Source organism: Tauraco erythrolophus, chromosome 2 (genome assembly GCF_009769465.1).
Source record: "Tauraco erythrolophus isolate bTauEry1 chromosome 2, bTauEry1.pri, whole genome shotgun sequence".
NCBI lineage: Eukaryota > Metazoa > Chordata > Aves > Musophagiformes > Musophagidae > Tauraco > Tauraco erythrolophus.
In genome coordinates this window covers 72126913-72149423 of record NC_141466.1, presented here as the reverse complement: position 1 = coordinate 72149423, position 22511 = coordinate 72126913, and the positions used below count along the sequence as shown (strand labels likewise).

The following is a 22511-nucleotide window of genomic DNA, read 5'->3' as shown; positions in this document are numbered from 1 at the left end:
GGGGGGGCGGCAGCGGCACCCGCTGCCAGGTGCGGAGGGGCCCCCCGACACCCTTCGGTCAGGGCAGGGGGGGATTGGGGATCACGGGTGCGTGGCGAGACCCTGGGGGCCAGGGGTGGCCCCCAATGGGGCTGGGGGGCTGGGGGGGGAATTGCCCCTGAGAACCAGCCCCGCGGGGGGGGAAGACTGCCCTGGAGCTGCATCCCTGAGCGAGGGCCCTGACGCCCAAGGGTGGCCCAGGGATGGCACCCCCCCGCAGCCCCCCAAAGGGTTAATTCGGGCAGGGTTAGTCTGGGCTGGATTTAGCCCGGGATGGGTTTAGGCTGGGCAGGGTAGCCAGGGAAGGTGGGGGTCCGTCGATCCTGCCTGGCCCGGGAAGGGCGGCGGGGCCCGATCCCCGGGAAACATCGGGGAGCCCAACCCCGCACCGCCGGCGCCATCTGCCGGCACCGCCGCGGCGGGGACACGCGTGATACGGCGGCGCAGACGCACGGCCCGCGGGGCCCGCGGCACTGCAAAGCGAGCCCAGCAGCGGGGCACAGAGGGACCGGGGCACTGAGGGACCGGGGCACCGAGGGACCGGGACACCGGGATGCCGGCACGGGGACCGCGGCGGGGGGAACCACAGAGCCACAGCGCGCGGAGCGCGCTCTGCGGGGACCGCGACATGAGGACGGTGGCACGGCGGCAGCGGGGCAGGGCCCACCGGGACAGGCGGCACAGGCGCCGCGCACAGGGGCTGCACCGCGGAGAGCGCGGCGCGGACGCGATGGGCGTGGCCATGCGTCCCGATGGGCGTGGTCATAGAGAGTGGGGCGGGGCCATACAGCCCCGATGGGCGTGGTTAGACAGCGTGGGGCGGGGCCACGCATCCCCGATGGGCGTGGTCATGCACCGTGGGGCGGGGCCATGCGTTCCTGTGGGCGTGGTTCGATGCTGCGGGGCGGAGCGGAGCTGGTCAGGGGCGGGGCGGGACTCGCCAGGGGGCGTGGCCGCGGGACCGGGGCGGGGCGGGAGGGGCGCGGCCGTGCCGGCGGCGGCCCCGGTGCAGGGCGGGAGGCGGCGGCGGCGGCGGGGCCATGGCCTGGTCCCGGTACCAGCTGGGCTTGGCCGCCCTCATGCTGCTCACCGGCTCCATCAACACCTTGGCGGCCAAGTGAGTCCTGCGGCGGCTGAGGGGGACCCACTCCCCCGGGGCTGGGGTCCCGCAGCGGCTGCGACCCCTCTTGGGCCCGAGGCTGGGCCCACCGTCCTGCTCGGGGCCCTCCGGGGCGGCCTGGTCCCCCCCTCAGGCCCTGCGCTCGCCCCGGCGGGGTTGGAGCCCGGTTTTCGGACCCCCGGTCCCCTCCTTCCATCCCAGGGTTGGTCGCCGCCAAGCTCTGGGGTGTCGCACCCCGGGGTGGGCTTCGGGTACCCTCGCGTGGCTTTGAGGGCAGCTGCCCTCGGGCCTCCTCCCCGTGGCACCCCCAGGCCCGCTCAGGGCCCCCGGGGCTGCCCCAGGCCGGGCTGCGGCCCAGGCTGTGTTGGCAGAGCCCCAGGAGCTGCCCTGTGCCCCCCTGGGCGGGCAGCCCCCAGCATGGGGGGCTGCGTTGTGCTGTGGGGGGCAGAGCTGGCATAGGGACCAGGGCCGTTGCTGCTTGGGGCCTGGCTCCTGGAGACTGGGGAGGAAGGGGGGGGGGGGGCGCTGCATAGCCAGGGAAATGGGGGTCTCCAGCCCTCCTGTGGGCACTGCCGAGGGGTGCAGGTCTCCTGCCATGGGTGCTGTGCCCGGTGCTGGGGAGGAGCTGGGTGAGTGCCCCCCAAAACCAGGCTCCCTGTGCCCGCTCCTGCACTCCAGCTCACCCCAAAAGTCAGGCAGGGACTGGATGGAGCCCCTTCCCACGGAGAGCACCCTGGGCTGCTCTCGGCCCTTGCAGCGAGGATGAGGATGGTGTTCCCGAGAGCTGCTCAGGCAAGGCAGACCTACCATCAGGCTCGTCCCGGTGCCGCTGGGCAGACTTGTGGGTGTTGGCGGGGTTTCACGAGCTGGCCAGGTGCTGCTTGCCCCGGTGTCGCAGCAGACCGAGGTTCCCAGATGGGGAAACTGAGGCACAGACTCCCTGTGGGGCAGAGCAGAGCCAGGAGATGGCACCAAGCTCTCAGCCAGCTCTGGAGACTGGCGTGTGGCCCGACAAATCCTCTTGCGAAACACGGACCCGAGCTGGCCCGTGACAGAGGGGCTGCGGTGTGTCAGCCGGGGCTGACTCATGCTGAAATTGCTGGCCTGGCTGAAAAGCCCCTCGCCAAGCAGCAAGGGACAGGCTGGATGTTGCCCCAGCCTCCACTCACCTCGCATTTCCCCGAGCTCAGCAGGTCTGCGGTGCAGCTGCAGCTCAGTGTCAGCAAAAAGCAGGTGGAGGGGAGCTGGGTGCCTGTCTGCTGGTGTCGGGGTACCCTGCTGCGCTGGGGGTGTCCTGGGGGCAGGCAGCCACCCACCCAGGGGCTGGTGTCCCCTCCCCGTGCAGATGATCCCTAAAGAGGGGGGAGATCCTCACCAAAACAGACTGGGGGGGACTTGTGCCACAGCCTGTGCTTATCCAACATTGCCCTCTGTGCTGCTTTGAATACCCAAAGGAGAGGGTTTGTGCCCCAAAACTGTGGCTGGGGGTGTGAGCGGTGGGATCTGCTGCCCCCCAGCCTGTGATCCAGCGTCTTTTATGGGTCCTGTGTCCCTTAGCCCTCAAGGCTTCACGTACAGAAGAGGGGAGGGGTCGGGTTGACCCCCTGCCACGCTGTTGTGGTCTCACCAGTGGGAGATGGTGCTACCCGGCTGGCTCCGGATGGGTGCGGGGACACTGGATCGCAGGGCTGTGCAACACAGTGGTGTCCATTTCCTCTCCTGTCACTCAGGGCTGGGAGCCGGGCCAGGAGCTGCCGGCAGGTCAGGGCAGCTGCTACAGTGTCTCCTTCCCCACGGATGTCCTGTCCCCGGACCTGTCACCTCGGAGGGCTGGTGGTCCAGCGGACAGCCCTGGGCTGGCTCTTAGGGTGTGCTTCGGCTCCCTGTGGCTTCCTGCTCTAACCACCACCCTCTCCTCTGCCTCGTAGGTGGGCCGATAACTTCAGCGCGGCCGGCTGCAGCGGGACGGAGGAGCACGGCTTCCAGCACCCCTTCCTGCAGGTGAGCCCCCTCCCCGAGCAGGACAGGCCTTCCCAGCAGGGCCAGCCCCCCTCACCCCCCTCTCTTGCAGGCCGTGGGCATGTTCCTGGGGGAATTTTCCTGCCTGGGGGTGTTTTACCTGCTGGTGTGGAGGGATCGGTGGAGGCCGGAGCCCAGCATGGCCCCGTCGCAGCCCTTCAGCCCGCTGCTCTTCCTGCCCCCTGCCCTCTGCGACATGACGGGGACCAGCATCATGTACGTGGGTAAGTGCTGAGGACAGGGATTCCACCTCCATCCTCCCTTGCCCCGTGGGGACCTGGCCATCCCTGGAGCCAGACTCGGGTGTTGGGCTGCAGGACTCCATGGTGCATTTGGTTTTGGGGGTGGAATGACCCCGAAACCGGGTGGAGGGGTCTGACAAAACGGTTCCCACCCATGCAGCGAGCTGTGGCAGGGCTCAGTAAGCCGTGTTCCTCAGTGGGCACGGAGTTCCTGTGGAGCACAGACGTGGGGCTGCGTGTTGGCACAAGCCTCTCTGCTGCCAGCTCTAAGTAGAAGTGAGGGGAACAGTGTTGCTGCCTCTTCCTCCAATTAATCACTGATCTGCTTTTAATTACCACAGCAGACCATTAAGCAGAGGGGTTGGTGGCATTAGCCAGCTCCAGCAGCACTCGCAACTCATGGGTCTGTTTCTCCCCACGTAGCCTTGAACATGACTAGTGCCTCCAGCTTCCAGATGCTGCGAGGATCCGTCATCATCTTCACCGGGCTCCTCTCCGTGGCCTTCCTGGGCCGCAAGCTGGAGCTGAGCCAGTGGCTGGGCATCCTGGTCACCATTGTGGGGCTGGTGGTGGTGGGGCTGGCTGACCTGCACAGCTCCCATGACCAAAAACGCAAGCTCAGCGAGGTGATAACCGGTACGTGGTGGCCCTTGAGGGAGGTGGGATGGCCACGGAGGGGGAAATAACCCCCTGAAGGGTGAGTGCCCTGCTCTCTGAGCATGACTCTGCTGTGCTGCCCATCCGGTGGGCAGGGAGATGGTGTCTCAGCCTCCCTTTCCTCCTATCCCCTCCCTCCTCTCTCCTCCCCGCAGGCGACCTGCTCATCATCATGGCACAGGTGATCGTCGCCATCCAGATGGTGCTGGAGGAGAAGTTTGTCTACAAACACGACGTGCATCCGCTGCGGGCCGTCGGCACCGAAGGTCTGTCCCAGTATTGTCCGGGGCGGGCTGAGCGCTCAAGGGGTGCCTGATCCTGCCAACCTCACCTGGCAAGAGCTGCTTTGTGCAGGGCAGGACTACAGGCTGCAAAGGGGGTGCTGCTGGGGGGGTTGGGTCCCACAGGGCAGGGGGTGGTGCTTGGAGCCAGCACCCATCTGACACCTGCTCGCCTCCAGGTTTCTTCGGCTTTGTCATCCTGGCCCTGCTGCTGGTGCCCATGTACTACATCCCGGCGGGCAGCTTCAGTGGGAACCCTCGGCGGACTCTGGAAGACGCCCTTGATGCCTTCTGCCAGATCGGCCACCGGCCCCTCATCGCCCTGGCCCTGCTGGGTAACATCAGCAGCATCGCCTTCTTCAACTTCGCCGGCATCAGCGTCACCAAAGAGATCAGTGCCACCACCCGCATGGTGCTGGACAGCCTCCGCACCCTCGTCATCTGGGCCGTCAGCCTGGCCGTGGGCTGGGAGACCTTCCACGGCCTGGAGATCCTGGGATTTGGAGTGCTGCTGGCGGGCGCTGCACTGTACAATGGCCTGCACCGGCCCCTGCTCTCCCGCTTGCCGCGGCGCACGGAGACCAGTGGGGCAGCCGAGCGGGAGGCTTTGCTGCGTGGCGAGAGCGCGGCCATCAATGGCGAGAGCTGAGCTCCCGCTGCACTGCCCCGTGTCCGGCTCAGCCCCGGGGTTTATTTCCCCGGATAATCTCCCCTCCTCGGGAGGCGTTGGTGTGGTGGTGGTGCTGCCAGCCGCTGTCCTGCTGCTGTTTGCAGGAGAAACCTCCCCCCTGCTCCGCTGCAGGGGTGCCGGAGGCGATGGCAAGGCTGGTTCTGCCCTTCCCAGTGGGAGCAGGTGCCCGGGGGAGGCGGCAGCCCCTACCCCTGGTGCCAGGGGGCTTGAGGGGGTGGTGGGGTTGGGGCTGGCCCCCCTGCTCTCCAACCTGTGTCTCCCCCAAATAAAGCACATCTGCCCCCAGCTTTCTCCCTGGGTGTCTGTGCTGGCTGGGAGGTGATGTGGGGACTCGATGGAGCTGGGGGCTGAGGTCTGTCCCCCAGGCTAGCAGGGGGGTGCTGAGTGCCCCCCATGCCATGTCCCCAGTGGGGCAGCTGTGCAGGACACAGTCCTCTGTGTCCCCAGGGAGAGGACCGGGCATCTGGACCCCTCTCATACAGGGTGTGTGGGAGAAGGCAGCGAGCGCCGGCATCTTGGGGGGGGGGCTTGGGGAGGCCAGGTACTTGCCTTCTCCCCTCCCTCCCCCATTTCACAGTACCCAGTGATCATCCCCAGGTGCTCGCCGTTGCTTTTGGCAGTATTTATTTGCTCGAGGGGACGTGTCCCAAAGAAGCACAGGAGAGCCCAGTCAGGGGGTTTGACTCTACCTTTATTTTCTGTTTCCTGGGGGCCCGTGGTGGGACCCCAGCAGCGGTGGGGGGAGGGGGAGTGGTGCCATTCGACACCCTGACACGGGGACCAGGCATCAGAGGGGGCTTGGTGGGACACTGGGCAGCGTTGCCCCACTACTCTCTGCCAGAGAAAGGATGGGAGGGAGTGAGCCATGGCACTGCCCCCCCTGCCCCAGCCCTGCCGTGGGGATTGGGGGGAGGGTCCCAGACTCACATGGCATTTTGCTTGTAGTGCTGAAGTGCCTGCTCGGCCACCGTCTCCATGAAGCGGGGGTCATCCCAGGAGATGTCCCCCGGCACGGTGAGCGACAGCGGCTCTGAATCGAAGAGCTGCACCGTCACCTGCGTGTCGGGGGGAGCCGAGGGGTCCTCGAGGTTGGGAGTCTTGGAGAGGACCTGGAGGGGAAGGGGGGAGGACAAAGCAGAGCCAGGCTAGCCCCCGCGCTGGCCCCTCACCCTGGCACCCGGCCCTGCCGATGGCTATTGTGCCACAAAGCGCCCAGTCGGGCACACAATCGCCTCTTTCTCCCCCTGACCCACTTTTGGTGGCTGCCGGCCCTGCCCGAGAAGGGGGGGACTGTGGCAGAGGATGGAGGGAAGCGGGGGGCTCCAGCCGTCCGGCTGTGCCGCGGCGCTGGCGGGACTCACCGTGGTGACCTGGAGGAAGCCGTCGGTGCCTTGGGTGAGGTTGGCCAAACGCGAGACCCAGCCGAACTGGCGGTTGAGCTGGTCCAGGAGGCTGGTAGTGTTGAGCATCTCGGCTTGGAACGTGCGGAGGAGGTCATCATAGCGGCGGGTGAAGCGCTCAGCCAGGCGCAGCGCGTCCTCCAGCTGCTCCCGCAGCTGGCTCTGAGCAGGGTCTGTCTGCCCGCAGTCTGGGAAGGGGGGTGGGAGGGGTTGGGGGGTGCCAGGGCTCACCCCCAGCCCCAGTGTATGCACCCCTTTCCATCCCACCACATCTCATGCCTTCAATGTGTCTCTCCTACCCTCCCCAGGTATGGTCCCCGTCCACAGTCCTCCATCCACCATCCCTCATCTACAGGTCCTCCATTCATGGTCCCCCATCCATAGACCCTCATCCATGGTGCCCCCTATCCACGGTCCCCCAATCCATAGACCCCCATCCTCAGTCCCTGGTCCTGCCCCAGCTCACCCACGGAAAGGATTTCCCGACACTTCTCGCACTCATCCCGCATCCGCAGGCAGCCGGCCGAGTTACGCCGGATCTCCCGACACACCATGCGATCGTCGCTGAAGTTACGGGACTCTACGGAAAAGTCCAGCCCGGCCTCAGCACCCCAAACACTGCAGGGTGAGGGCAGGGGGGGTGCAGCACTACAGACCCCCTCAACCCTGCAGCAGAGCTGCTGCCAACACCCCAGGGTGCCATGGGGGGACATAAAAGTGCTTTTCCCAGGGAATTTTGACCCCCCCCAGCTGTTTTTTCCAAAGCAAAGCATTCCCTGCCAACCGTTTCGACATCCCCCTCTTCAGCCGGGGCCGCAGTGGCAGACGGTGACGGCACCGGCAGCTGGGTGCAACCGGTGCTGCCCACCCAAAATAAACACCAGCCTGGGACAGTGGCAGCTCCGGCAGCCAAGATTAAGTGAAGGGGAGGGGACACGGGGGGAACCCAAAAACCCAGCCCAGCTCTGCAAACAGTGGAGCTTGTGATTCCTGCACTCCTGCGGGGATTCTCTGATGTGTCGTAGTAGGGTTGAGCTCATCCTCTAATTAGTCATCCTTAATAAGAAGGGGGGTAAGGGGGGGGCAATTTTCGGGAAGCCCGGCCATAAACCTGCCGCTTCCAGCCAAACTGGGGAGCCCACAACACCCAGCCCACGGCAAGCACCCTACCTGAGCCAAAGGCACCCAGTGGGTGCTCCCAGCCGCCCTGTGCTTCCTCCAGCATCCTCTGCGTCATCTCAAAGAGTGGCTGGAAGAGGTTGTGGAAGCCACGGTGGGGATGCTGGAAAAAGGGATGCAGGTCCCGGGAAAACCTCTGGCTGCGCAGGGGGAGGCGGACGTGCTGGACAGGGGGGCGGAAAGCCTCACGGAAACCGCCAAAGGGTGCTCGGAAGAAGGGGTACACATGGCCGTAGACCTGGGTGCTGTCCTGGAAGATGTCGTCCACTCCATCCTCCAACAACCCGAAACGTTCTTCCAGGTCCTCCAACTGCCGCTCCTGCCGCTGGTCCCGCTCCAGCAGCGAGTCAATGCGCTCACCGTTCACCCAGATGGAGAAGGGCGAGGAACGGTTGAGGAATTCCTCCAGCTGCCAGGCAAGGGAGCAGGATCAGGCCCAAATCCTCCAGCCCGGCAGCACCCAGCTATGGTGGTGGCACCTACTCACCTGCCTCCCCACCAGCCCCGAGCCGCTGTGGCAAGTGCGGGAGTAGAAGCGCATACAGGTGTGCTTGAGGCAGGGCTTGCACTCTTCCCAAAGCGCCAGCATTGTCTCGTTGCACACCTCCTGCTTCGCTGCCAGTTCCTGCTCCTTCTCCCGGGCCAGCTGCACCGCCTCCTGCAAGGCACTCGCGTCCAGCACCCATACTCGGCACCCACATCCAGCCCCAAGCGCATCCTCCCACTCCCCGGAAACACGGACCCCTGGGCACAGCATCCCCAAACCCTTCGGATGCGCCCAGGCTGGCATGGAGGTATCGCAGCCCAGCCGGAGGCTTTGGGTACCGGGGTCGGAGGAGTCACCCTCCTCATCCTCACTCACCTCTTTCCTCCTTTTGGTCTCCTCCAGAGTGTGCAGGATGGCTTGGTGGTCCTTACTGGTCTTGTCCATCAGGGTCTTCATCTGCTTCACCCCGTTGATGGCATTTTCCACCTCCGTGTCAATGTATTTGCTGCCGGCCGCCGACATCTCTGGGGCGGGGGGAGGAAGACGGTGCCCTGGGCTGGCTGCTCCCAAGGCAGCGGTGGGACCCCCGCCAGTGCACCCCAATATTTGTGGGTGCAGAGTCCCGTTTGCTCCCCGATGGCCCCATTCCAGTACACAGAAGCCGGGAAAAGCAATTCAAAATCTTGCCCGGGCTAGCGTGGCATCTCCCTGCCCACCACCTCCAATATTCAGGCAGTGCTGCCTGGGAGTCTTCAGCTGTCCCCCCCGGGAAGGGCCTTGTGCCGAGGTGGCCATCACCACCTGCTCTTGCCGTGCCAGCACTGGCCCAGGGGGATCACCAGGGGCACGATCTTCCTTCCCCCCCTGCCAAAAGCATCCAGCCCCAGCTCTGGGTTCCCATTCCTTCCACGGGACAATGCCATGTCCTCCTCATCCAGACGCCCCATGAAAGGGTTCTGTGCCCCTCTCCCCATCCAGACCCCCATGGGAGGGTGCTGTGGCCCCCCCATCCAGCCCCCTCATGGGAGGGTACTGTGCCCCCCCCCCATCCAGCCCCCCATAGGAGGGTGCGGTGGCCCCCCAACTAGCCCCCCCTAGGACGATGTCATACCCTCCCCCATCCAGCCCGCCCCAGGGATGATGCCATGCTCCCTCCATCCCACCCCCCACAGGAGGATGCTGTGCTCCCCCCACTATCCAGCTCCCCACGGGAGGATGCTGTGCCCCCCCATCCAGCATCCCCCGGATGATGCCATGCCCCCTCCAGCCCTGCCACCCAAGTACCCCACCCCACCCCATCCCACCCCATCCCCGTGGGCACAGCACTCCCCCCACCCCAAACCCACGCCGTTTCCTCTCCCAACCCACAAGAAACAACCACACACCCCCCAAAAAAAAAAATCAACCTGTGCCCCCCCCACCCCGGGAGGTCCTTCATCCTGCCCAACCAGCGCTGTCCTGGGCACGGTGCTGCCAGGCCCCCTGCTTCACCCCCCCAGCACCCACCCGGCATGACCCCCTCCGCACCCCACAGCCCCCCCACTCACGCTTGAGCTCGCTGGGGGGGACGAGGGCCTGGGCCCCCCCCCAGGCGAGCAGGAGGCCGAGCAGCGGGAGCAGCCGCAGCGCCATGGTCCCGTCCCGTCCCCTGCGCGGGCAGAGCTGGCAGGGGGACACACTCAGAGCAGGATCCGGCCCCCCCCCGCACACGGGGCTCTGAGTCAGCAGCGCGGACCAGCCTCCCCCCACCTCTCTTCCCCGCCCCGGGCACGGTTTTGGGGACACAGTGATGGTCGAGCGCGGGAGGAGTCGGGGGCTGCAGCCCGCCCCCGGGCGGGGTGGGAGTCTCTGGGCAGCGGGGTCCCGGGGGGGACCGCGGAGCCCTGGGGTGTGGGGCCTCCCCGCCCCCGCCTGCGGGACAAACAAGCCGCGGGCCCGGGGCCAGGCGGGCGGGTGGCCAAGGCAGTGACCGGGCACGGATTTCGCCCCCCCGCGCCGCGGGGGCCGGCGCTGCCTTTCTTCTCCCCCGGTGGGATGGGGAGGGGCTGGGGGAGGGGTGGGAATTGGGGGGGGAAGGGGGGGGGGGCAAATCCGGGGCAGGGCTGAGCCCCTGCCAGCCGCGGGTAGGGATGGGCACTGCCCGCAGGACCGGCCCGCCCCCCTCTCCCGTGGCACCCCCAGCTCAACCCCCCCTCAACAAAAATAAAAACCCACCCAAAAAACACAATTTGCGCAATGGCCGCTCTGCCGCAGGGCCCCCCTGCCCCCTCCTCCCCCCCCCCCGCAGCACTGGCCCAGTGCCCCGCAGCACCCATTGCAGTACCGGCTGCCGGCACCCCTGCACCGCCCTGCACTACCGCGCCCCCCCCGCCCAGTGCTGCCCCCTAAATACCCCCCCCAGCCCAGTCCAGCCCTGCCCAGCCCCATCCCGCCTGCCCCAGGGCATTGTGGTAAACTCCTGCCGGCTGGGATGAGCATCCCTGGGCTCCGTCACCTCCCCCACGGGGGATGTGGGGGGCACCCCGGGGTGCACAGGTCTATCTCCACTCTACAGCCTCCACCCCCAGAGGTGGCCGAGCCCCCCCACCTTGGCTGACCCCCAAGTGTGACCCATGGCCCCCCAAACCAGGCATGGAGCGCTCCTACCCCAGGGAACACCCCCGGGGGGACCCCTGTGTCAAGGGGGGGGGGGCTGTCAGCACTGGCTGAGATCGGGAAAAGCTCATCACGTGGTGGGGAGGGGAAGGGAAGGGAAGGGAAGGGAAGGGAAGGGAAGGGAAGGGAAGGGAAGGGAAGGGAAGGGAAGGGAAGGGAAGGGAAGGGAAGGGAAGGGAAGGGAAGGGAAGGGAAGGGAAGGGAAGGGAAGGGAAGGGAAGGGAAGGGAAGGGAAGGGAAGGGAAGGGAAGGGAAGGGAAGGGAAGGGAAGGGAAGGGAAGGGAAGGGAAGGGAAGGGAAGGGAAGGGAAGGGAAGGGAAGGGAAGGGAAGGGAAGGGAAGGGAAGGGAAGGGAAGGGAAGGGAAGGGAAGGGAAGGGAAGGGAAGGGAAGGGAAGGGAAGGGAAGGGAAGGGAAGGGAAGGGAAGGGAAGGGAAGGGAAGGGAAGGGAAGGGAAGGGAAGGGAAGGGAAGGGAAGGGAAGGGAAGGGAAGGGAAGGGAAGGGAAGGGAAGGGAAGGGAAGGGAAGGGAAGGGAAGGGAAGGGAAGGAAGGGAAGGGAAGGGAAGGGAAGGGAAGGGAAGGGAAGGGAAGGGAAGGGAAGGGAAGGGAAGGGAAGGGAAGGAAGGGAAGGGAAGGGAAGGGAAGGGAAGGGAAGGGAAGGGAAGGGAAGGGAAGGGAAGGGAAGGGAAGGGAAGGGAAGGGAAGGGAAGGGAAGGGAAGGGAAGGGAAGGGAAGGGAAGGGAAGGGAAGGGAAGGGAAGGGAAGGGAAGGGAAGGGAAGGGAAGGGAAGGGAAGGGAAGGGAAGGGAAGGGAAGCCATACCTGCACCCCAGCCGCCCCGGCGAGCTCCGCCGCGACCGCACGCCCCTGCCCGCCCGTATTTATCCGGCCGCGGCGCTGCGGGTCCGCCCCGCTTCGGCCCCGGAGATTTCTGGAACCGGCGGGACCGGCCCCGGACCGACCCGCCCCCCCCGTGCCCTCCCCCCCCGTCCCGTCCCCCCCCGCCGCCGGTACATGGCGCCCCGACGCCGCGGGGATGGGCGCGGTGCTGCTCGGCAGCGCCTCGCACCTCCCCCCTCCCCTTTTCGGGATAGGCGTTGCCCTCCCAAAACGGGGAGGGAACGACGGGGACCTCGCACCCTTCCCGGGGTCCTTAGGGCACCCCAAATCCGGATGCTGCGATCTGGGGCGGGGGAGGTAAAACCTCGCTGGACACTACCCACCCAGTTACCCCCCGACCACCCCCCTCCCCGGGAACACCTACCCCCCCTCCCCGGGGGATGGGGTGCTGTGGCCGCGGGGGGGTGCGGAGCGAACGGGGCACCCTCTTCCCACCTACCCAGCGGGGGCTGCGTGGGACACACCCCCACCTCTCCTCCCCCGATCTCCAACGTCCCCACCACCACGGGGGAAACTGAGGCACGGCAGCCCGCGGCCCCGCGGGACAGGAGCGGGGGGTTCGGGGGGATGGGGAGTGCAGGCTTTCCCTGGGCTGCATCGGGGACGCGTGGGTGCGTGTTCTCCCGGGGCCGTGGGTGGGACACAGGGTGCGTGTTCTCCCCGGAGCGTTCGGGGCAAGCGGGGAGGGAGGGATGTCTCTCCCCTCCTCCTCCAGCTGCCCCTCGGGAGACCCGGGAGGGATTGGAGTGGGACCGGGGTGGGAGGGGGCAAGCTGTGAGGGTGAGAGGGGGGCTGGTGCTTCATCCAGCCCCCTGCTCCCCGCCCCCAGGGCTTCACATCCCATTCTGCTCCCCAAAGGACCACTGCACATGGGAGGGGGGACACCTCCATGGGAGGGGGGACATCTCTGGAGCAGGGATCATCTTGGCTGTCTGTGATCTTGCTGCCATCCTTGCCCTTGAGAGAGGCCTGACCAACCTTCCCCTTCCTCCCTCAGCTTCCTCTTCCTCACCAGGCACAGAGGAGCCTGTCACCCTTTTGCTGGGGCTCCTGCCGGTGCTGGCATGGACAGACAGACATCCCTGGGTCTCCACTGGAGGAGGAAAGGACCACTGGCTCGTGGGTGGAGGACAAGGGTGCTGCCACCACCCCTCGAGGGGATGGACAGGACTTTAATCTGTTGGCAGTGGGAAGGTGTGGAGAGGAGTGGAGGAGGCAAGTGGGGGAGAAGGTGCGTATGGGAGACATGTCGAGTTGGGAAGGGAGGTCCATGAGAGAGCTGGCAGTCAGGCTGGTGGAGGTGGTCCTGCAGACGGAAACCAACACATACTCTACGGAGACAGGGAGTAAGAGTGACCAGAGCAGGGGCAGGAGTGGGCAAGAGCCAGGGTGGGCAGCTCAGAGAAGGTGAGTGCTTTGGTGGACACCCATGTGGACGTCACCACAGTGCAGCAGTGCACACAGCTGCAGGATCTTGCCATGTACCACGACATCATCATCTCCATCGGTGGGACCGTGTACCGGTGGGATCAGCACCTCTCCAACATGCTGGAGTCGTTTGGGAATGAGCAGATCCGGGAGGACTCTGATGATGACCTGCTGGAGCATGGAGGTCCACCAGCTCTTCCTAGGCCTGCGGCACAGGTCCCTTGTCTCATGGTGTTAGAGGACAGGAGCAAAGAGCAGTAGCAGGAGCCATTCCCGGAGGTGTGAGCACAATACAAGATGGACTGCAGGCTCTTGTCCGGGAAGGAGGAGGTGAGCAAGGCAATGGTGCCTTTGCCCCAAGCTCATTACAAGCCTCAGCCCCCAGAGCAGGCACTTCTCCATGGTGGATCTATCCAACGCCTCCTTCGCCATCCCCTTGACGGAAGGCTCTAGAGCCAGGTTTGCCTTCACCTTGAAGGACCAGCAAGTATCTCTTCACCCAGGGCTTCCACAGCAACCCCTCCATCGGTGGCTCAGATGTGGAACCAGCTGACCCCTGAAGATCAACCCTGGGTTTTTTGGTACATCGATAACATCCTCATTGCCAGGAAACACCGAACAGAAACCAAAGGCTGGCCAAGGGCAGTCCTGCAGCTGAGGGACCACCAAGTCTCCTACCTGCCACAGGAGAAGGGGTGCTTGGCCGCAGTCTGGGCCGTGCAGGTGTTCAGGACCCTCCCGGATCTGGCCCCCCATCCTTATCCGGTTGCCCCATTCCCCTCAGAAGTATCTCCTGTGGGATAAAGCATTGGGGTCCCATGGGATGAATGCCTACTCGCACCTGGAGTGGTGGACTCCGCTGCTGGTGACCGGTGGGGAGAATGGGAGCAAGGATCCGGAGGAGAGGGAGCGGATTTGGGAATCCAAAATTGCGGAACCTTGGAAGCACGAGAAGCGAGAACTGATCACCAGGTGTCACAGCTGGTTGCACGAGGAGGTGGGAGAGACCCTGGCAAGGCTGGGGGGGCGTTGGCAGCAAGGGCCGGGTGAAGGGCCCCCTCCCCTCATCCCGGTGTGGCTCAGATCCATCCGATGAGTGGTGCTGAGCCCTTACCACATTATTTTTGGCTTCCTGGTGCGGTTGCGGTGGGGATGCAAGTTGAGGGGCTGTCCCCAGGACAACGTCCTCCCCTGGCCCAGCCGGCTGCAGGAAGATGAGGAGGAGGGATGGTCCATGGCTGTAGCCCCCCGACTCCTCCATGGGAGTGCTGTCTGGGGTGGGGGAGGGTCGTGGTGTGGGGAGAAAATGGGTGTAATGGGCGGTGGGGGGGCTTTTAGGCAGATCTGGGGCTTTTGGACAGGACTAGGGGGCTTTTAGGCAAGACTGGGGTGGCTTTTAGCCATGGCTTTGGAGCATGGGGAGGGAAGATTCACTGGATAAACTGGCTTTGACTGGGATGGAGGTGGCTGTTTCGGTAGCATCCAGCACAGTGCTGGGCTCTCTGGCTGTGACCCGGGCAGTGGTGGGAGCACCAGGACGGTGTTGCCACCCCAGGCCCCATGGAGCCTCGGTGAGCTGGGCCAGCTTTGGCTTGGGGCTGGGGGAGTGATGACCTCGCCATCCTTTGCATTGCTTCTTTTCTTTCCCTCTTTTCCCACTTCTTTGTTTATTAAACAATTTTTGGATCTTGCCCCACAAGTTCTCTTGTGTTTCCTCTGCTGTTTCATCCTGGGTTTGGCTGGGACAGAGTTAAATTTCTCCGCAGCAGCTTGCGGTTTGGATCTGGTCTGGTGGTGTTGATAACAGGGATGCTTCGGTTATCGCACGACGACGTCAAGGCCATTCCTGCTTCTTCTCCGCTGCCCACGAGGTTCCCCCTCACCAGGGAGGGTCACATATTGAGGCTCCACAGCCTTTGGGAGCGGTGAAGGAGGGAGGAGCCACCTGTGTCCAACATCCGAGTCTCAATCCTCCCCCCCCTCCCCCCCCCCCCCCCCCCCCCCCCCCCCCGTTAGTGACCTCCAGGTGGTCTCCTGATGCTACTCATGGTCTTCAAAGGGTTGTAGGTTCCTTCTCTGTCTCATGATGGTGCTCTGGTTGTAGCTCTCCAAGCCCCTCTGCTACTTAAAATCATTTCATAGAATCATGGAATGGTTTGGGTTGGAAGGGACCTTCAATATCATCTAGTTCCAACCCCCCTGCCATGGGCAGGGACACCCTCCACTACACTAGGTTGCTCAAAGCCTCATCCAACCTGGCCTTTGAACACTTTCAGGGATGGGGCAGCCACAGCTTCTCTGGGCAACCTGGTCCAGTGCCTCACCACCCTCAGCGGGAAGAATTTCTTCCTTGGATCCAATCAAAATCTCCCCTCTTTCTGCTTAAAGCCATTGCCCCTTGTCCTGTCACTACATGCCCTTGTCCAAAGCCCCTCCCCAGCTTTCTTATAGCCCTTTTAGGTACTGGAAGGCTGCTGGAAGGTCTCCCTGGAGCCTTCTCTTCTCCAGGCTGAACCACGCCAACTCTCTCTACCTATCTTCATATAGATTGGAAAACATCCTTAAGATCCTCAAGTCCAGCTGTTAAACCAAACGATGAAGTCAACAGAGGGCGACGACAAACCTTGTGGGTGCACAGACCCTGCGAACCCTGAGCTCCTCTCCGTAAGGTGGTTGAGGCTGCTCCTCGCTGCTGGAGGAGCAGCGAGGTGGAAGCCATGGGCTCACCTGGGGAACCCCAAACAAAGAGCCGCACTTGATGGCAGGGTCCAGGGCATGGCACCTGGTAGCCCCGGGGCTGGTAGCCCAGGGAACCCATCTGCCACTCCAGCAGAAGTCTATTTAGAGCTTCTGTGGCAAGCTGGCAGCCTGAACGTCGAGTCAGCATGGACACAAGAGATGGACCCCGCTGCTGATTTAGCACCAGCGTTTATCCGGCTGGTAAGTCCCGTAGCAAGGCGGCAGTTAAACAGGCTGCAGCCAATGGAAAACCGGGATCAGCTGAGTTGGACATCTCTGGATGGGCTCCACTGGCCGTGAGTCATCAGGGCCGGGCGGAGGAAGAGGATGAGGATGCAGCTGCCGAGGATGAGAATGGTGGGAAGAAGATGTCAGGTGGGACTGAGCATCCTTCGGCAGCCACCTCGTCAACCCCGGGGAGATGCCACGGGCCGGGGGTGTCGCGGGGCACGACCACCGCAAGAGATCTGGAGATTAAAAAATTATCATGATAGGCGTTGGCGCGTTCTCCACTACGAGGTGGTGGGAGAAGGAGGAGGAGGAGGAGGAGGGAGGCCGCGCGGGGAGGAAGGCTGGCCTGGGAGCCCGGCCAGGTCTCGGCAGAGGGCAGCAGCAGCCCGGCACAACAGGCTCGGTGGGGAGGGGAGATCTCGGCAAGGAACCCCCCGGACGTCTCCGACCCAGGCAGGACCCCTGTCCCGTGTCTCTGAACTGGACCCACTGCTCCCAACCAGCAGCCGGGAGCTAGATCACGGCACCCTGGGGCCCAGCCAGGACCCCAGACCGCAGACCCATCGCTCCATGTCCCTGACCCACATCCAGGGGCCCAAAGCAGGAGCCCAGACCCATCTCCTCAAGTCCCTGGCCCACATCCAGAGGCTGTACCCAAGACCCCAGATCCATCTCCCCATGTCCCTGACCCAGCTGCGTGCACCCAAACCCCCAATCCTGACCCCAGCCCCCTCCCCCCTAAAGCCAGACTCCCAAACACCAGGGCCCTTGGCCCAGGACCCCCTCCCCAGCCCAGAGCCCCCTCCCCAGCACCCAGCCCCCCTCCAAACACGACTGAGCGAGGCCGGCCCGGCCCGGCGCGGCGTCGGTCGGACATTTGTTAGTCATTAGGGCTGGAGGGAAGGCGGGCGGGCGCGGGACCAGCCTTTCTTCCCCAGCTCGCCGCCCAGCGCCTCGCCTCGCCGTGGCCGCCGTCCAGCCCCACCGGCCTGCGCCGTCCCCCGTCCCCCGCCGCCGTCCCCGTCCCGCGTGGGCAGCGGCCATGGGCGCGCGGGCGGCCGCGGGGATGCTCCGCCACCGCCATCGCTTTTGAAGGCTTCCCCGGGAAGTTTGGGGAGTGGGGGGGCCGGTGGGGGGTGGGGTGTATAGGGGGGAAGCAGCCCCGGCCGTGCTGGCCGCTCGCTGACGCTCGCCGGGAAGAGCCGTGCCGGGGCAGATGCGGGAAGCGGGGCGGTGAGGTCCGGCTGGGTGCGGGATCGCCCCAACCGCCCCCCACTTTGGGGGCTATGAGAGGTGAGTGGGGGGCAGCCTGGGGTGGGGGTGGGGGGGCTGGAAGCGTGGAGAGACGAGCGGGGCTGGTGGCACCGGGGACAGGAGGGGACGGCTGTGCCGGAGCAGATAGAGGAGTTGGGGGGCAGCCGGCCCCCGGGTGGGTGCATCCCCCGAAGCCCCCCGTGTCCCTGCTCCCCACGGGCAGCATCTCCCGCGGGGCAGGGGGGAGGGGGGGGGCTGAGCCGGCTTCAGCCACGGCCAGAGACCCCCCAACGGTGGCGGGGGGGGAAGAGGAGCTGGGGGGGTGGTCTCCCGGGGCACTTGTTGCCTCTTTGGGGCAGAAAAGCCAGATTTGAGGCAGCCCAAAAGCGAAGGGCAACGCCAGGGAGAACGGAGGGAATCGCCCCCCCTGCCTCCCCCCGCCCCCTCGCCCCCCTCGGGCTTTATAAAGCCGGGGATACCGGTGCCGCGGACACTCCGGTCGTGCCCGGAGCACCCCTGGAACCATCCCCTCGGCTGGAAGAACCCCTTTCTGCCGGGCAGGAGGTGGGCGAGGGCCCGGGCGGAGGGTGACGGGGCTGGGGGGGGCTGCGGGGGGCTTTGGGGAACCGAGGCGGGGGGGCAGGGGGGTTTGCTTTGCCCCCATGGGTTTTGCACGAAGGGGCTGGGAAGCTGCGAAGCCCCTCGGAGCCAGGGGCCGGGAGCCGTCGGCGTCTCCGTCACCCACTTTTTTGGCCGAATTCCCCAAATTTCCCCAAGTTCAAGGTCTTGGGGGTGCAAAGGTGCCAGCCGAGTCCCGCGGAAGCAGGACGTGGAATGAGGACATGGCCCCATGGGCTGGTGCCACTGGGTTTGGGCCGGCTGAGGGTGGCAAGCGGTGGGTCCCGTGTGGCTTCCCGGTTTTCCGGGGACCCCTGCCCAGTGTCCTCGGGGAGCGGCAGGACCCTCAGGGCTGGGCACGGGACGGCGTGGGCATCTCAGTTGCCTCCTGTGTTGGCTTTCAGAAGACGAGCCCGCGGGAGGAGAAGAAGAGGAGATGCCGACCTTCGGCTATGGAGCGAGGGGTAAGGATGTGGCCCGGGGTGGGCACGAGGGTGGTGGCAGGGCCTGATCCTTCCCCCTCTGCACTCAGGTGGGGCACAAAGCAGCTGCAGCCGGTGTCAGAAGAACCTGTCCCTCCAGACAGCCGTCAAAGTCCTCTACGTTTTCTCCATCCTCCTCATCGTGGCCGTGACCGTGCTGGCTGCCTTGGGTGAGCATGGGCAGCGCTGGGGGTCCGGGCTCCCCCAAAGCACCTTCAGCACCCAGGTGTGGAGAGGAGTGTCCGGCTCCTCCTGACCTGCTGTTGGGATGCATGTGGAACCCTGTGCATGATGCCACCTCGCTGGGGGATGGTTTTACCCCCATGGGGACCTCAGGAACCACCCTGGAGCCACCTCCATGGGCAAAGAACAGCCTCCCAGTCTCAGAGGAGGGTCTCACCAGGACCCCTGGAGATGCTTTGTAGACCTTAGCCAAGCCCCAAACCTGAAAGCGTCCCGGGGACACCCACCCTGCAGAGCCAGCACCCACCAGCCACCCAGCCCAGCTCTTCAAGCCCTGGACACCCTCCTCACCAGGGAACGAGCCCAGAGGAAAGGTGTGGAGGATGATGACGTCCCAGCACCTGCCCACCTCCCCTGACCCCCCACCTTTCCTCCACAGTGTTCAAGAGAGTCGACTCCATCTCCAAGGACATCAGCTCAGCCCAGACCTATTATGAGAAGAAGATTGTATCCATCCAGGAGGATCTCCAGGGGCTGGGTGAGTGACCTGTACCTGGACCTGGAGGTCTCCTCCAGGCTTTGGCACCATGTGTCCCTCCAGCTGAGTGGACCTTAGCGCTGCCAGCCAGGGGCCGAAGCATCTCCACTTTTCAGGTCCTGGGATCTCCTCAGAGCCAAACCCTCACTTATCTCCCAGGATTTTGGGGAGGAATGACGGCAAGACCCCGAGGGTGGGAGTTGGTGGTGTTGGGCTTTTTGGAGAACTCGCTGCAGAGAGGTGGCAAGGAGCAGGAGGAGGGTGGGAGCTGATGCAAGCTGGTGGCATCAGGGTTGTCCCAGCTGTGGCTCCATGGTGCCCATCTTCAGGGTCTGTGAGGACAGACCATGGTGAGGCTTCTTCCTTCACTCTGGTCCTCAGTGGGAGGGTCTCCAGGCCCAGCGAGGGACGGGGTAGGGTAACAGACCCCTCTGCCCTTCGTTCAGATGAGAAGACCTCAGGGAACTGCTCCCTCTGCCAGGAGACGGGGCAGCTGGGCCAGGAGATCACCAAGCTGCAGGGCGAGCTGGAGGAGATCCAGAAGATGCTTTTGGTTCAAGAAATTCTGCTCGACCGGACCTCCCAGACCCATGACCAGCTCTCATCCACCAGCAACAGGATCACCAGCGAGGTGGACAACTGCTCCTTCTCCATCCAGCAGGTCAATGAGAGCTTGGGGCAGTTCCTGGCCCAGGTGGGGGGCTGGCAGGTGGTCACCACCCAACTAGACAGTTCTCTCAAGGGATTGGCCCAGGAGCGCTACGATGTCCGAGCAGCCATGCAGCAGATGAACTTCACCCTAGGGCAAACCTCTGACTGGATCCAGGTCATCCAGAGGAAGACGGATGAGGAGACGTTGACGCTGCAGAAGATTGTCACCGAATGGCAGAACTACACCCGCCTCTTTGGTGGGCTGCGGGCCACCTCCTCCAAGACCAGCGAGCTGGTGAAGAGCATCCAAGGCAGCGTTGGGGCGGCAGCTCGGCAGGTCGGCCAGAATTCAGAGAACATGCACGACCTGGTGCTGCAGGTTATGGGGCTGCAGCTGCAGTTGGACAACATCTCCTCCTTCCTGGATGACCATGAGGAGAACATGAATGACTTGCGCTACCACAACAGGTACATGCAGAACCGCACGGCCGAGCGCTTCGAGACCCTGGAAGGTCGCATGACCTCCCATGAGATCGAGATCAGCACCATCTTCGCCAACATCAACGCCACCGACAGCCACGTCCACAGCATGCTGCGCTACCTGGACGACGTGCGGCTCTCCTGCACCCTGGGCTTCCATACCCACGCCGAAGAGCTCTACTACCTGAACAAGTCCCTCAGCCTCGTCCAGGGCACCACGGACCTGCTGCGGGAGCGTTACAGCCTGCTCAGCGCCCGGCTGGACTTTGACATCCGCAACCTGTCCATGGTCATGGAGGAGATGAAGGTGGTGGACGTTCGGCATGGGGAGATGCTGAAAAACATCACTGTCTTACGAGGTGAGGTGCATCCTGGTGGGCACAGCCTAAGCCCTGCCCGGGGTTGGGTTGGGGCCAGGTATGTTGGACAGGCAATTCTGGGGGTTGTTTCTTCTGTGGCTGAGCGTGGTGGGATCTGGGCTCCTTGGGAGCATCCCGCACCATGGAGGACCCAAATCACCATTGCTGAGGCCAAGGCAGTGCTGGAATGTGCATGAAGGCACCCAGACACTTGCACATGGATGCAGAAGGGTCATGGGAACGGAGCTGTGGAGCTGGAGAGGGCATGGCTACCCCAGGGTGAGGGTGCCCAAAGTTTCCCCAGGTGACTCAGGTGGCCTGGGGACATCTCCATCCACCCAGGGGAGCTGCAGGGCTGTCCCAGCTCCAGCACCAGCTCTGTGGAGCTTATCGGCACCCCGGCAGCTTCCCGCTCCACTGTGGACCACCCAGCCTGGAGCCATATGGCCACCACATCTGCATTGTTATGGGGCTGCCCTAATTAGAGAGCCCAGGCCCGTTTCTGGATCTGGTTTTTGGGAGAACCCCACGATGGCCCCGTGGCACTGTGCCCCCGGGCAACTCCAACTGCCCGTGAAGCCCACAGCAAGGGCTGCAGGGCTGGAGGAGCCAGGATTGGTTAATCCCAGTTTTAGTGAGGTCTTGCTGGGCTGGGGAGCCAGGCTCAGCTGATCTTGATCTCAATGAGATCTGCAGGGCTGGAGCATCTCCCTCTCTCCCCCCTTCAGGGTGCTGCCACCCCCAATCTCCCTGTTCACCCCCTCCTCTCCCTCCAGGTGTGCCGGGCCTCCCGGGCCCCCGCGGCCTCAAGGGCGACATGGGCGTCACGGGCCCCCCAGGAAGCGAAGGAGAGAAGGGTGACGTGGGCAGCCTGGGCTCGCCGGGCCCCCAGGGTCCCCCCGGCCCCCCGGGACCCCCTGGCCCTCAGGGTGAAAGGGGTCCCCTGGGCTCGAAAGGATTCCCCGGCCTCAAGGGTGCCAAGGGCAGCTTCGGGCAATCCGGCTCCCGGGGCCCGGGGGGACCCACGGGAGATCCCGGCCCCCCAGGGCCAGCCGGGGTGTCAGGGCCAGTAGGACCCCCCGGCCTGCAGGGCACACCGGGACTCCCCGGGAGCCCCGGGGCGGTGGGCCAGGCTGGCCCCATGGGGCCCAAGGGAGACCCTGGTTTGCGGGGCCCCCCAGGGCCACCGGGCCCCCCCGGCCCTCCAGGACAGTAACCCCCCCTGCTGCCAGCCTGGACAACGGGGTGGCAGAGCTGGCACGGGGACAGGGGGGTCCCCACCTCCGCCCCCCCCGGACCCCTAGAGCAGCCCCCGAGGGGTGTGAGGCAGAGCCTCGCAGGACTGGGTGGGGGCAGAGGGGTCCCAGGGCTCCCCTGGTGTGAAGGGCCAGGGCTGGTCCTCGGCTCTCAGGGATGCTGCCAGCTCCAGGCTCAGCTACCCAGGGGTGGGGGGTCCCTGCGGATGGGGTGCAGCTGGTTTGTGCCCTCCCGCCACTGCTGTCCCCCCCAAACACCCCCCGCTGTGTTCCCAATGTACTCCAGGCTCAATAAAGCTGAATGGGGACAGGCAGCTGCTCCTGCCTCAGAGGATGGGGACGGGGGGACCGGGGTGGGGGGGGGGGTGGGGGGGAGCACCCACAGCCGAACTGGTGCTGGTGGTGGGTGCGAGTGGTGGGGGGAAAGCATGTTGCATCCGTGTGTGTGTGCGCGAGTGAGTGCGTGCGTGTGTGCATGGGTCTGAAAGCATGTGCACGAGTGAGCAGGTACATGTGTGTGCATGAGTGAGGATGTATGTACACGTGTGCATGCATGTACACGTGTGCATGCATGTGCACGTGTGTGCATGTGCACGCACGAGTGAGGATGCGTGTGCACGGGTG

General features: G+C 64.9%; 3 protein-coding genes across 3 annotated transcripts; 2 read left to right on the top strand and 1 right to left on the bottom strand.

The window, feature by feature from the left end:
- The first annotated feature begins 1079 nt into the window (after nt 1–1079).
- SLC35F6 (solute carrier family 35 member F6) lies at nt 1080–5244 on the top strand. Its single transcript, XM_086624693.1, has 6 exons — nt 1080–1156; nt 3088–3160; nt 3231–3402; nt 3844–4056; nt 4233–4343; nt 4538–5244. The coding sequence occupies exons 1-6, from the start codon at nt 1080–1082 to the stop codon at nt 5005–5007; spliced, it is 1116 nt and encodes a 371-aa protein (XP_086480819.1). The 3' UTR covers nt 5008–5244.
- A 564-nt stretch (nt 5245–5808) lies between these two features.
- CLU (clusterin) lies at nt 5809–9747 on the bottom strand. Its single transcript, XM_086624681.1, has 8 exons — nt 9663–9747; nt 8491–8639; nt 8116–8286; nt 7620–8037; nt 6916–7029; nt 6411–6637; nt 5977–6158; nt 5809–5883 (listed from the first exon to the last, which is right to left on the bottom strand). Exons 1-8 carry the CDS (start codon nt 9745–9747, stop codon nt 5877–5879), a joined length of 1353 nt encoding a protein of 450 aa, XP_086480807.1. The 3' UTR covers nt 5809–5876.
- Nucleotides 9748–13496: 3749 nt separating this feature from the next.
- SCARA3 (scavenger receptor class A member 3) lies at nt 13497–21847 on the top strand. Its single transcript, XM_086625763.1, has 7 exons — nt 13497–13583; nt 13881–14093; nt 18261–18402; nt 18471–18590; nt 19043–19141; nt 19588–20631; nt 21408–21847. Exons 1-7 carry the CDS (start codon nt 13497–13499, stop codon nt 21845–21847), a joined length of 2145 nt encoding a protein of 714 aa, XP_086481889.1.
- The last annotated feature ends 664 nt before the right edge of the window (nt 21848–22511 follow it).